Source organism: Micrasema longulum, unplaced genomic scaffold (assembly GCF_059751315.1).
Source record: "Micrasema longulum isolate JH-2025_06_02 unplaced genomic scaffold, ASM5975131v1 h1tg000811l, whole genome shotgun sequence".
Classification (NCBI taxonomy): Eukaryota; Metazoa; Arthropoda; class Insecta; order Trichoptera; family Brachycentridae; genus Micrasema; species Micrasema longulum.
The window spans coordinates 300509-313314 of NW_028278003.1; the positions used below are offsets into that span (position 1 = coordinate 300509).

General features: G+C 32.6%; 1 protein-coding gene across 1 annotated transcript; it reads left to right on the forward strand.

Moving 5' to 3' along the window:
* Positions 1–1546: 1546 nt before the first annotated feature.
* On the forward strand, positions 1547–11817 carry LOC148278902 (osteopetrosis-associated transmembrane protein 1). Its single transcript, XM_088230720.1, has 5 exons — positions 1547–2001; positions 2123–2424; positions 4834–5075; positions 7404–7575; positions 10785–11817. Exons 1-5 carry the CDS (start codon positions 1919–1921, stop codon positions 10841–10843), a joined length of 858 nt encoding a protein of 285 aa, XP_088086846.1. The 5' UTR covers positions 1547–1918; the 3' UTR covers positions 10844–11817.
* The last annotated feature ends 989 nt before the right edge of the window (positions 11818–12806 follow it).

Sequence of the window (12806 nt, forward strand, 5' to 3'; positions counted from 1 at the left end):
TTTAAATTTTTTTATCAGGACACGCGACTGCAAGCAAAAAAACTCATTTTAAAAATCACCGGTAGAACATTTTTTTAGATGCACTCGAAGTATTGAAAAAGTCACGATGACAAAGATCATAGATTGAAATTTGAGCTAGCTATTCGCTTCATTATACCCACTATCACTTTTATTTAATGATGTGTGATCGTGCCACTTGCCCGTTAGCAGATGAACGCTCGAAATTGCTGGTTTGTGGAATGCGTTATCCTTTATTTTCTTTGTCACATAACCCTAAATACAATGACTGCAATTACTTACCTTATCCTGGGTTCTGGTACCTTTTTTGTCTGGAACTTCTGTCATGGCAGTCAGGATCAGATCTAATCTTGTGGTCAGAAAGGAGGAGCACTTGACGAATTACACAGTGGATTAATAGTTATTGATTGCAAAATGTGTTCTTTGCGATCGCGGTGAGAATATAAAAATCGCATGAACACATGATCAGTTCAGTTGTTATTCTGGCGCCGGGACAATATCGGTACCCACAGTAGGCAAATACAACATCTTAACCAGGGCCCTGTAGGCAGCAAATAAATTCGAAGGCCTCATCCTAGTGAATGTGCTATTTATGTGAGTGTGTACACATAGAGTTAATGTGGCGTAACAAATGAAAAATTACACAAAGAAAACAGATTTTAAGCGATATTTTTTAAGGATGGTGACGCCAGTGACGATAGTTCAAGGTCACAAACTTACTATCTTACTTTTAGGTCTCACAATTACTTATCTTAAGCGTAATACTGATCACATCAAGTTCCCGTAACAGACGATCGAGATTGGCTGCAGTTTATTTAATAATATAGTGCCCTATGTGTAACTGGGTGCGGATATGGGTTTGACCTTGATGATGAAGGGCCACTAAATCGACTAACACTGCCAAATTTAAAATCTCAACTTTTTCACATCGAAACATATTTTTTTATGTATTAGCTATGTTTGTGGCCGCCACTGCTCCGCTGTCATAATATTGTAACTTTTTCGAGGGAATCAATCGTATGACACAAAATGTCATCAAAATCTTAAAATATAATTATAAAAAGCCAATAACTTTTAAAAAAGCACAAAAAACTAATTTTTAAGACGCCATCTTAATGTCAGTAAACAGTTTTTACACTTCAACTAACATAGGTATTTGTTCGAATACAGCTAAAACTGTGCGTCTAGGTAAGATAAACTAATTAAAAAAACTAATAAAAAGTCGCCATGTTCCACGATAAAATTACCGAAAATTATCGCAAAATTACGGCGCCTTTTGTTAAAATTACGTAATTTTACATTCATAAGTCAGACAGACTTTAAAAAACATTTTAACTGTTAAAACGCGCATAATTAAAGTATTTTTGGCATTATAAAAAAAACGAATGATGAATTATTTGTCACTTGTCAAAGTAAAAATCTTTTCGACTGTTGTGAAGAGTTAATTACCTATTCAGTCTTTTCACACAAGTGCTTTTATCTCAGTTTTACTATTCTATGACTGTCTGCTTTCTGCATAACTAAGTTTAATCGTGTGTTGGCTGTGACAGTGTGACGTCACGTCATATCTCTGAGCCCCGATTACAATGGGAAGTTAACAGAGTTATCTTCGACTGTGTCTATAAAAAAAAATCGATATTTGTGTACGAAAATTACCATATTTGCATGAACATTTCAAGTATGTTCATTGGTCACCTATAATTAAACATGTTTAAAAGAAAAAAAGTATGCATATTCTGCTTTTCATTCAGCTTAATTTTACTTTGTAGATAAAATTGAAGATAGATGTTAACTTCCCATTGTAGTCGAAGCCCTGGGCAGATGTCAACGATGACTGATATCAGTCGTCAGCTGTCATTATGTTTTGACTTAATATTTTGAATGCAATAGAATAATAAAAATGAATCGTGTTTTTAAAAGTCTGTTATTCCTTGGATGTAGTCTTCTAACGTTTTCAAATTCAATTCAACTACCGGAAATATAGTTAGTTTAACCTTATAAATTCCGTAAACTGCTATTTTACCTGACACATTATAATTATGCAAATGGACATCATAATATTATACACAAGTGCACATTTAGTATAAAGTATTCTTTTTTTTAGCTCATATTATAATATTCGAACACCGCAGGAAAATATGACCGACTGTGAAATTGCGCTGGAGTTGTTTGCCAAAAGTTCTTCGAATTTTACGCTTTGTACTATCCGGAATTCCCAACCAATTCGGGCATGCCAGAGTTGTATAGATTCATATATGGATGTTGTCGTGTCTCATAATAATATTTTGACCTCTGAGGTAAATGGTACAAAATGTAAAGAAAAACTAATTAATTTGGATCGTCTAGAAATAATTGAAACTACGTTTTCTAATATAAAAGAACTTTGGCACAGAGGTTATTGTGATAGTGAGTATTTATTTTTCTGTTGACTCAATAAATTAGTACTTAGTATTTTTTAACAAAAACACCAGTGTCAGTCACAATATGTATATCGATACCTGAGTTCAAGGCACGTTCAAGGGGACAACATTTACAAAAACCTAGTTCAGGGATATTGACGTTTTTATGTTTTTTTTTCACAAGATAGGTATTTATCTATAATTTATTTCATGATTACTTTCAATATGTATGTTAAGTATTATTATATTACAATCTATCTAGTTTTAACAAACCCTTTTTTATTTTTTTGCATCCTTAACTCCAAACTATAAAATATCGATTTGTTGCCCTCTAGAACTCAGGTATCGATATGATTATGTATAAGGAATAATATATTTACAATAGTGTATTCTCAGCTTAACTTAACTCTCAATAATCTGACACCCTAAAAATCAGAGTGTCCAATTAGCAAAATGGCGGATTATATCACACACACCCAAAATATGGTAAAATGTATAACAAGTGTTTTGTAAAAAATACTTTTTATTGAGTAATCCGTGTGAAAATTTGGCTTTATGAGCTGCAGTCTGTTGACAATTATTGTCTTTATCCTCAGAATCCAAGTCTCGTCTTCAGTAAGGAATAGCACTTATTCCTTGGAACTTTCTGTTATTCATTTGTTAAACATTTGCGTTAGTTCTGAGTTTTCAGTAGCCCTCTGAATCAAAAGTCCTAATTGGACCTAATTTTATGCTTTTAACTAGTAAAAGTATCGGCGGATTATAGTAGTTGTTGGATAACCGAGCGGCGGATTACTGAGAGAGTGCTGTATTTGTTTATTTATTCCAGTATGACTTCAATGTTTAAACTAAACATCATTTTGTAGAATAATTACTACAACTAAGGTTACTTAAGCTAGGGTTTCCTAGGACAGCGGTGCCCGTATTTTAACGGCCGTAGTGAACGGTGATGCGGTGGACAGCCGTCGTAACGGTGACTAGAGTGTGGTTTCCTAGGAAAACGGTATTATCAACACCATTTAACACCGTTTCCCTAGGAAACCACTCTCTAGTCGACATTACGACGGCTGTCCACCGCATCACCATTCACTACGGCCGTTAAGATGCGGGCACCGCTGTCCTAGGAAACCCTAGCTTTAGTTGCTTCAAAATCAGCATTTTTGTGCTAACCACTAAAAACACTTTTGTATCCTACTCTATGAATGCTATAAAAAGACAAGTTGCTTATTCAGTTGTGGTTGAAATAAATAGATCATACACGTCATGCAATAAACTTGAGCATTTGTCAACATAACCTCATAGAAAAATTAGTTGATCTGTGTCTGTAGCATAAAGTTATTCTCAATTGAAAATATCAGTTTATGAGCCAAATTTTGGTTTCAATTTTCTGCTTCAACATGCAGAAATCTGCGGCTGAGGCACATAAAATGCTCTCAAATACATATGGTGAGGCAGCTATTAGTAAAATAACGTGTCTTGAATGGTTGATTTTCACGTCGAAGACCGCCATATCAGTGGAAGAGAGAAGATTTTCAAAGATGCAGAATTAGAGGCATTACTTGATAAAGACTCGTGTCAAAGTCAAGAAGAATTCACACGATTATTGGGAGTGACTCAACAAGCAATTTTAACTTGCCTCAAAACCATGGGAATGAGCATTGAAAGACAAACGACCGCAATAAAACGAGAGATATGATAAAATGGTTTTGCAGCATGACAATTTTCGACCCCATGTTGCAAAAGTGGTCAAGGCATACTTGAAAATGTTAAAATTGAAAGTCATACCCCACCTGCTGTATTCTTCAGACGTTGCTTCCTCTGACTATCACTTGTTTCGATCAATGGCACATTGCCTGGCTGACGATGAAAAATGAAAAATGGATTGATTCGTGGATTGCTTCAAAAGATGACCAGGTTTTTCAATGCGGGATTTGTACGCTGCACCAAAGATAGGAGAAAGAAGTGGCCAGCGACGGAAAATACTTTGAATCATAAATGTACCAGTTTTTTACAATAGGGCCTCTAATTTCGGGAAAAAAAGAGCGGAAGCAAAGTTGTAAACCTAATATTAAAATGAAAAGTTTATCCATAAATGTCTCCTATTGGAAACAATAAGTCTGATTCATCTTTAATTCAATGAAATAATCTGTTTTTATCGTCGTCCTGTAAAAATAATAAAAATGGCTTATGCGGTATTGTTACTTAAGGGATGATATGTAAAAATAAAACACTACCAACATCAAATCAAATTAATTATAAAATTTCATGTTTAGGTAGTAACATTTCTTTTTTTGACTCTATACAAATATACTTTACTTCTATGGCTATAAATATTTTTGAATATGTACTTAAAAATACATAAAAGTAAAATGAGTTTCATAAAAGATAATATGTAACAATTATTGTTTGTTTTCAGAATGTTTTGTTTTGGCAGAAGGAAATGCAACGCTTTCTAATGAGACTAAAACATTTTTTACTTACTTTGAAATTGCACATAAGTGTATCAGTGATCATATTAAAGAAGATGATTATGTCAGCAACAAAACTGAACAAATATGCAAAGATTGTATGGACAAATATCTACAGTTAAATTCATTTTATGAGTCATTAAAAGGTACAAGTGAAACTATGGGTATATGTATGGATATTGTTGATTCAGTAAGTATTGTCATTATTATTCATTTAAAATTATTATTTACATATTATGCATGTTATTAAGTATATCTCGAGATATATATTTTTTTTAAAAATTGTCAATTAGCAAGTTTATGTAATAATATTGAATTTTAATTTTTGCTATTATTTAATTATGTACGTGCTTCTACTTTCCATTATGTTGTATCCTAACTCAACACAGGGCTCCTGGCCTCATAGAGTTTGAAATACATTATTATTGTATTTTTTTGTTAGGTGTAACTGTTGGAATATAGATAATTGATTTATTTTAAGAACTGCAGATTACTTTGTAGCAACTTTTACAAAAAGTTGTTACAGGTAGCACAACCTACTCGTAAGTTGAGGCGAACACGTACTCGCACAGATATATTGCTCATACGGGTGTTTCTCTGTAAACTGGGCAAGTCATTCTATGAAAGTTGTCTAGGCCACTTTTTTGATTGAATATTGAATAAATCTGATTAAAAGAATATATATCCACCTTATTTATGGACAGGGGACTGATTATTTAAATGAAAAACATCATATTAGTAGCAAAATGACATCTTTTTCTTATTTACTTAAACATTAGAGTTTAGGAATTATGTAATTGAACAATAACGTAACAAATTAATCAACAGTTTTCATACGGTATTTAAGACGTTCTTTCTCTTTAAGTTCTTCCCTTTTTTAGTAGGTGATTTGGTTCAGCCGAATGAATCTCACCCACGTGATAAAGGTTTCAGCTATTTTACTTAACAAAAGTCAACAGATGGAAGAGTTGAGGAAATGTGGATGTTCAAACATGGGCAGAATGGTGAATTTTACACAGTGTGTAAAGTGGCCACTTAAACCAGCCAATGACAGGTCATAAGCCCTGTAAATGCCTAGACTTCCATATTCCCTTCTCAAAAATGTTATCCCTCTCTGTTGAAATAAATTTAAATATGATTCCTAAAGTAATTGTTTTCATTATTTTAATCTGAAGCAACTATATTGCTCTGGTGACACGCCAGAGAGCTGTTTTTTTATCATTATAAAAACGTTTTTGAAATAATAAAATTAATTTAAATCGATACTGTAACTAAGTACATGTAGATTAAGTAATTATCTTTTAAAATTGACAATGATATAAATAATAGTCTATACTTTTTTATATAATATTGGCCTTAATTAATATTGACAATGAGTTGCCCAGTTTACAGAGAAACACCCATACACATGGTGTTACTTTTCTGTCCATATTATATTTTATTTACAATTGAAAAATAATTATAAGTAAAGAGTTCAAGGGGAAGAGAAAACCTTACTAATTCAGCTCATGAACCCCACAAAAATCATGAATGTGAAAAGTTTTTACTGACAATTTTACAATAGTACTAACATACATAGGTTGAACAGTAAGAATTGGTATCTATGTTTTATGAATATTCTATCTCTCTACTTTGTGGTTAGCGCGTTTAGGTATCAAGTGCGATACTCGACTAGATTCAATGTGATTTTTACCGCAATATTTCAATGAACAAAGTTAATCATATTAAGAATGATAATTATATTATTTAAAAAGTTTCGGAAAATGTTTAAAATATAACAGTGGTAACTGTTTGCTATTTTTATCGTTATCTTCAGGTAAATGAAACAAGAAAGCATTGAAAAAAATCTAGGTACTTATAATAAAGAAAAATATCAACCTTTAAGTGTGTAAGGAGTATTCTAATATTATTAATTATGTTAATGTCCAATGAAAGCACTCGCTATGACTCACACCATTGTATCCTTCGGAAGCCTATACAAATTGTACATTAATAAGCACATTCACCTCAACTTATGTTGTGCTACCTATAATAGCTACTTGAAGCAGTCTGTATATGACTAGGCCTAATCAGAATGAAAATTAATTAATCTATAACTTTTTTTGCAAACTGATTTATGGATATTTTCCTTATACTTTGTACTCCAAAATTCACCATGAATTTTAAAGCGATTAAGTAAATTAGATATTATTTATATTTAAAGCGTTAACTTTGTGGTCAAGCATTTCAATCATTATTTGCAAATTAGAGTTAAAATACAAAGTGGTTTTATTTAATTAGCTATTATCGATTCTGGGTCAGAAAATTCACATTGTAGCGGATTATTATCAAAATTGCTCACTGCAAATATGTTTTAAAACAATATTTTGAGTATCCAATCTTTGCAGAAACGAATATGGAATTTAATTTTTTTTATTTATTCATAGGCGAATGAATTAGTAAATTGGAAGGATTTCACCTCCATTAATAAATCCACTCTACTTCGATGTTTCAATTATGATGTTAATTTTGTTTATAGATGAATGCTACAAGATCCTTCTGGAGTGATGTTTTAAATTGTTGCAAGTTACGCAGAACCCCAGAGTTCACATTTCTATGTTGTACAGGGATAATAACGGCACTGCCAGTAATATTTTATTTATCTGCCAAGTTGTTCTGTGATGCTGCTCCCAGAATAAATGTACGACCACGTAAGTTAGATATCCAAGTAATTTCATTCTTTAAAATTATAAAACAAACAAGTCACTAAATATCAAAATGATTTAAATATATTGAAAATATTATGAATTTTATGAGATTGTTAGCTTTGTAAAAATTGACTTGCGTAAACATTAAAATTTTAAAAAGGTGCGGAGGTTTTTACGGTCACTGTTATCAATATGTTTCTTTTTTGGGGATACTGTGTGTGTTGGATTTGTTCCGACGTTTCGGCTACCATTGCAGGAGCCATCTTCAGGGTAAACTGTGTGTTTTGTAGAAAAAGTATGTGTTTATGTACTAGTAATTTGTTCCGTATCGCAGTCGGCAGTATGCACATTTAAAGTCACAAATAAACTATGCACAGCAGGCAATAGGCGTTGGGTCACACCACATAGACAATGTCAACTCTTTTAAATATTTAGGTACTGAAACAACTAATGATAACAATTATAGTACCGAGATTAGAGCACAGCTATCGACAGCAAACAGATGTTATTATGGCTTGTTTAAACATCTGGGATCCAAATTGCTCACTAGAAAAACTAAGACCATTATTTACAAAACTCTCCTCAGATCGCTCATTGTATATGGTGCCGAATGCTGAGTTATGACCAAGAGATGAAAACATGGTCTTAGTATTTGAAAGAAAAATATTAAGGAAGATATTTGGTGCTGTCAACCAAAACGGAGTGTGGAGGAGACGGTTTAATCATGAACTAGAGGCACTGTGTAAATAATAAAATAAGATTACAATGGTTGGGCCATGTGCACAGAATGAATGATAACCGTACCTCAAAAAAGATTCTTTATACCACTCCGGAAGGCAGACGAAGTAGAGGCAGACCTAAATTAAGATGGCTGGATAATATGGAAAGTGACATTAGAGCAATTGGCCTGATAAACTGGGGAAGAGCCACAGGGTGCAGGGAGGAATGGAGACAGATTCTGGAGGAGGCCAGGGCCCACAGTGGGCTGTAGCGCCACTGATGATGATGACAGGAATAAATTGTAATAACGAATCAACTTGCTTCAATAGATACCACTCACTATAAATTACCGCAAAGTATTTTGTGGGGTAATATTATATTTTATCGAAATGTAAAACAAAAATAAGGTAATATCTTGTTAAAAAAAATATTGTTTTTTGACAAAAATTAATTGGTAATTTTTTGAACGCGAAAAGCAGTAACAATAATAAATGTATGAGGTTGTAAACTTGTTTCTTGCATCAAATAATAAACATTATATTTTAGTAATGTAATTTTTGAAACAATTTCTGCACCTGATGGTGCATAGGCATTGTAATGGTAAAAAAAAACATGCAGTCTACATTTATTTTTGTACTCTTACTTCATCTCAAAATAATTATTATAATATGGTTAGTGTCAAAATACCACCATCGGGCGTCACGTCGTAATTAGATAAAAATACAGCCACAAATCACTATGCAATGTATGAAGAATAATGAATTGTGCTGCATAAATCGTTTCCACAATCTAGTAAGGATGTCAGTTTGCTCATGTGCAGATTTCGAATGTCGTATGGTGCTCCATGCCCCGCGGCAAGTAAAATCTCAGGAGAGTTCCTTCTTCTTTGCTTGATCAGCCAGTAGTCAGTACGCACATGTCTACGCTGACAAATTGATGCATGCGGGGAGTGCTTCACCATACTTAGATTTTTTGTATGGTAATTGTAAAACTTCTCCGCAGTTTATCGCGATTATTACCAAAATTGTAATGATATTACTTGTCAGTAGTCATTTATATGTTAGGTATTATGACTGATAATTAATTTTTAAATGTTTTAGAAACATTAATAATTGGCTAAATTTATTTTATGGACGGACTGTGCCTGCTATGTATGTATATTATAGTAATTTAAAATGCTGTGAAATAGGTATCTGAAAAAATATTTCCATTAAGAATTAGTAAATTTACTATTTTATTGTTAAATCAATTAAAATAAAAATGGTGCTTGTAAAAAGTGTTTCAAAAGATCAATGTACTGCCATGCCGACGCTAAACCGCCATAACTGAAATTTGGAAAATTTCAATTTACTTATTGATTTGTGATCAGTACACGAGCATATCTGACTCGTTTTTGGAAAATTGAAATTGGCAGTAAAATCAAAGTATCAGCCGAATATTGTGCAGTGATTGGTCTTAATTTTCTAGGTAAAATGCAGTGAATTATTTAGGTGAAAAAATTACTATTACTGCATTATGATTCCTTCTGTTTTTGATTGACATTTATTATGGAACATGCACTATTGTATTCATGTTGTATTTTAAGTAGCAAAATATAACTTCCTAATCCTTTAATATTGACATTTAAAATGCAGTAAAATGATAGTTACTGCTTAATAATTATAAAAAGTTACTTTTCAATGCAGTATCACGTTTTGATACCACAATTTAATCTGTTTTTGTGCATTTTCTGATAAATATTAACTGTCATAACTGTAACTGGTGCGTAAATAAACTTCCTTCAATACAGCGTGTATAGTAAACTCCGTCACATCCGAAATCGCGATGATCGGTATTAAAACTATAAAAATCTATTTAAAAAACCGAGTAGTTGCTTACTTCTACAGGGGGGAAAACAGGAGTGCAGTTTTTGTTTTTAAATTTTGAAACGTTTCTAATTTTTAAAAAAAATATTCACCGTGGTTTCAGATATGACAGGGTTTACCATACACGCTGTATTTTAAATAATAAATTACTTATAAGGTATATATTTTTCCTAACGATTAATTTTCGTCTACATACCTTTTGATAGAATGCAAAAATCTAATAATGAATAATGTCAATATCATAGACTCCTTTAGAGATTTTCTGCATTTTTATCAAAACTTTCTTTTTGCATTTATAGCGGTTTAGGGATTGCATGGCTATATATTAAATGTTTTGTCAGCCTCGTGGTGTAATGGTCAGCATGTTTGCCTACCATGCAAGGTCTTGGGTTCGATTCCAGACATGGTTGATATGAAATGTTTATTTTTTAAAAGGGTGTTTTCACACTAGAATATTTCATAGTCCCTGGACTGGTACCTGAAGCGTAAGACTGATCATCTTACCTTCATGTAACACAAATGACCAAGATATGCTGCGATTGGTGTACCAATACAGTGCCTGCACCATTAGGTGCTGAAAGGGTATGATGATGATGATGATATCAAATGATGATTCTTTCTTTTTAGAAAACCAACATAGTCAGCCAATTAATTGCATAGCAACTACATCTTCAGAAGAAAGCTAAAATTAACACATTACAAGGGAGATGAAGAAACTGAACAAACTCAAAATATTGTTGATGAAGGCTAACTGACGATTCACAGCGATTTGGACTTGGATACAACATAATAAACTTATTTATGTATTTAGTTATTAATTGAAGAAACCACAATAGAATATTCTGGGTTATTATGCCATGTGTCATTCATACTCTTTACCAATGTTTCAGATCGCATTACAGTGTGACATCAACCCTGATGATGGACGCTGTAATGCGATCCGAAATGTCGCTAAAAAGTACGATCGACACACGGCATAATAACCCAGAAAAACTTGTGCATCTGAACGGACGTGAAAATCTAAGAAGTTTAATTGAAGAAAGTGTTGGCTGGATGGAGAACTATTTTAACTCATTTTACTAAAATTTTCTGAGTGCAATTTAAAGTTAAATCCTGGAAAAATGTATACATTTTTCACATAAAATATTTCTGCACAAAAAAGAATAACCGATTAAGTTTTGTGAATACACTTACAAAACTTCCGCAGTGAAAATAGTATGTTGGCAGAGATAAATACAGCAAAAACTGATTTTTGTTTAAAATACGTCTTATGCATCATCTGCATTCAGTCAAGCAAATAATAGTTGCTTCTGAATATTTATTGACTGTGACTAAATATTATTTTAGAACATATAAGAAATGTTGTGCCCAAAGAAATAAGGTGATACTTTGTAAGTCAACTAACATTGGATCGGTAAAATCTGGTTCAAAAAAAAAATATGTACATTTTATACAAGACTGAAATTGATTTTAGGAATTCATATTTTTTTGTAAGTTATAAAAGAAATCCTTTTTACTTTTGTTCTGCTTGTGCTCACGACCCCTCTGGGAAGGCTTCACAACACCCCAGGGGGTCGTGACCCACAGGTTGAAAAATACTGCTCTAAAATTACATAATGGAAAATTAGTTTGCTAAATATAACAATTTAGTTTATGAAAATCGTGTTTCATTGGGGCTTAAAATAATGTTAACCCTCGTCACATATTGCTGCCTCCAAGGAAAATGTTATTTGGCGGTTTTCTTATTTTACAGAAGATTTTTTAGGACTCCTGGTTCTTTATATGACCACCAGAGAAAAGTTTATCACTTTGATTGCCCACAGTATAATATGATAGAGGATCATTATGGTGTATGGTGTCTTCAGGCGTGGGAAAACTCTTTGTGTGCGAGGGACAGATGAATTCCAACACCTATCAATATTTTTATTAAATATATTATCAACAATATTTTGAGTATGTCCAAATTTTTGTAGACAAGGACTGGATTCAACTCCCTGGGGAGCTGTTTATATTAACATTTTACAACAGAGATGAAGAACATTTAAGAGAAGGTAATATAGAAGTCTAGGCATCTACAGGGCTTATGACCTGTCAATGGCTGGTTTAAGTGGCCACTTTACACACTGTGTAACATTCACCATTCTGCCTATATTTGAACATCTATATTCCTTCAATTCTTTCATCTGTTGATGTTTGTGAAATTAAAGAGCTGAAACCTTTATTTATACGGGTGAGATTCATCTAATTGAATTATTTCACCTACATACTAGGCAACGCCTGAAAATATTTTTTTTTCGAAGTTTGCCCATCACTGTTCTAAACTGTCCTCTTTAAGTATTATGAGATAAACAAATTTCAACAGGGGTGGAGAATACCTTAAAGAAGGGAATATAGAAGTCTAGGCATTTACAGGGCTTATGATCTGTGGCCACTTTACACTGTAACATTCACTATTTTGCCTGTTTGAACATCCATATTTCTTCAACGCCTGAATTTTATGCAGTGTTATATTCAAGAATTATAAAAATAAAAAAAAACATGCTTACAGAAACATAAAGCAAGTCAAGTCAAGCAAGTTTAAGAAAAAAATAAGTAAAGTTGCATGTATGTATAATCAACATGATTATAAATACATCCAAATGAACTAAC

Coding starts and splice junctions, on each gene's coding strand:
- LOC148278902 (XM_088230720.1), top strand. CDS start 1,919: ATGAATCGTGTTTTTAAAAGTCTGTTATTCCTTGGATGTAGTCTTCTA. Junction 2,425..4,833: donor GCACAGAGGTTATTGTGATA/GTGAGTATTTAT, acceptor GTTTGTTTTCAG/AATGTTTTGTTTTGGCAGAA. Junction 7,576..10,784: donor CAGAATAAATGTACGACCAC/GTAAGTTAGATA, acceptor CTTTCTTTTTAG/AAAACCAACATAGTCAGCCA.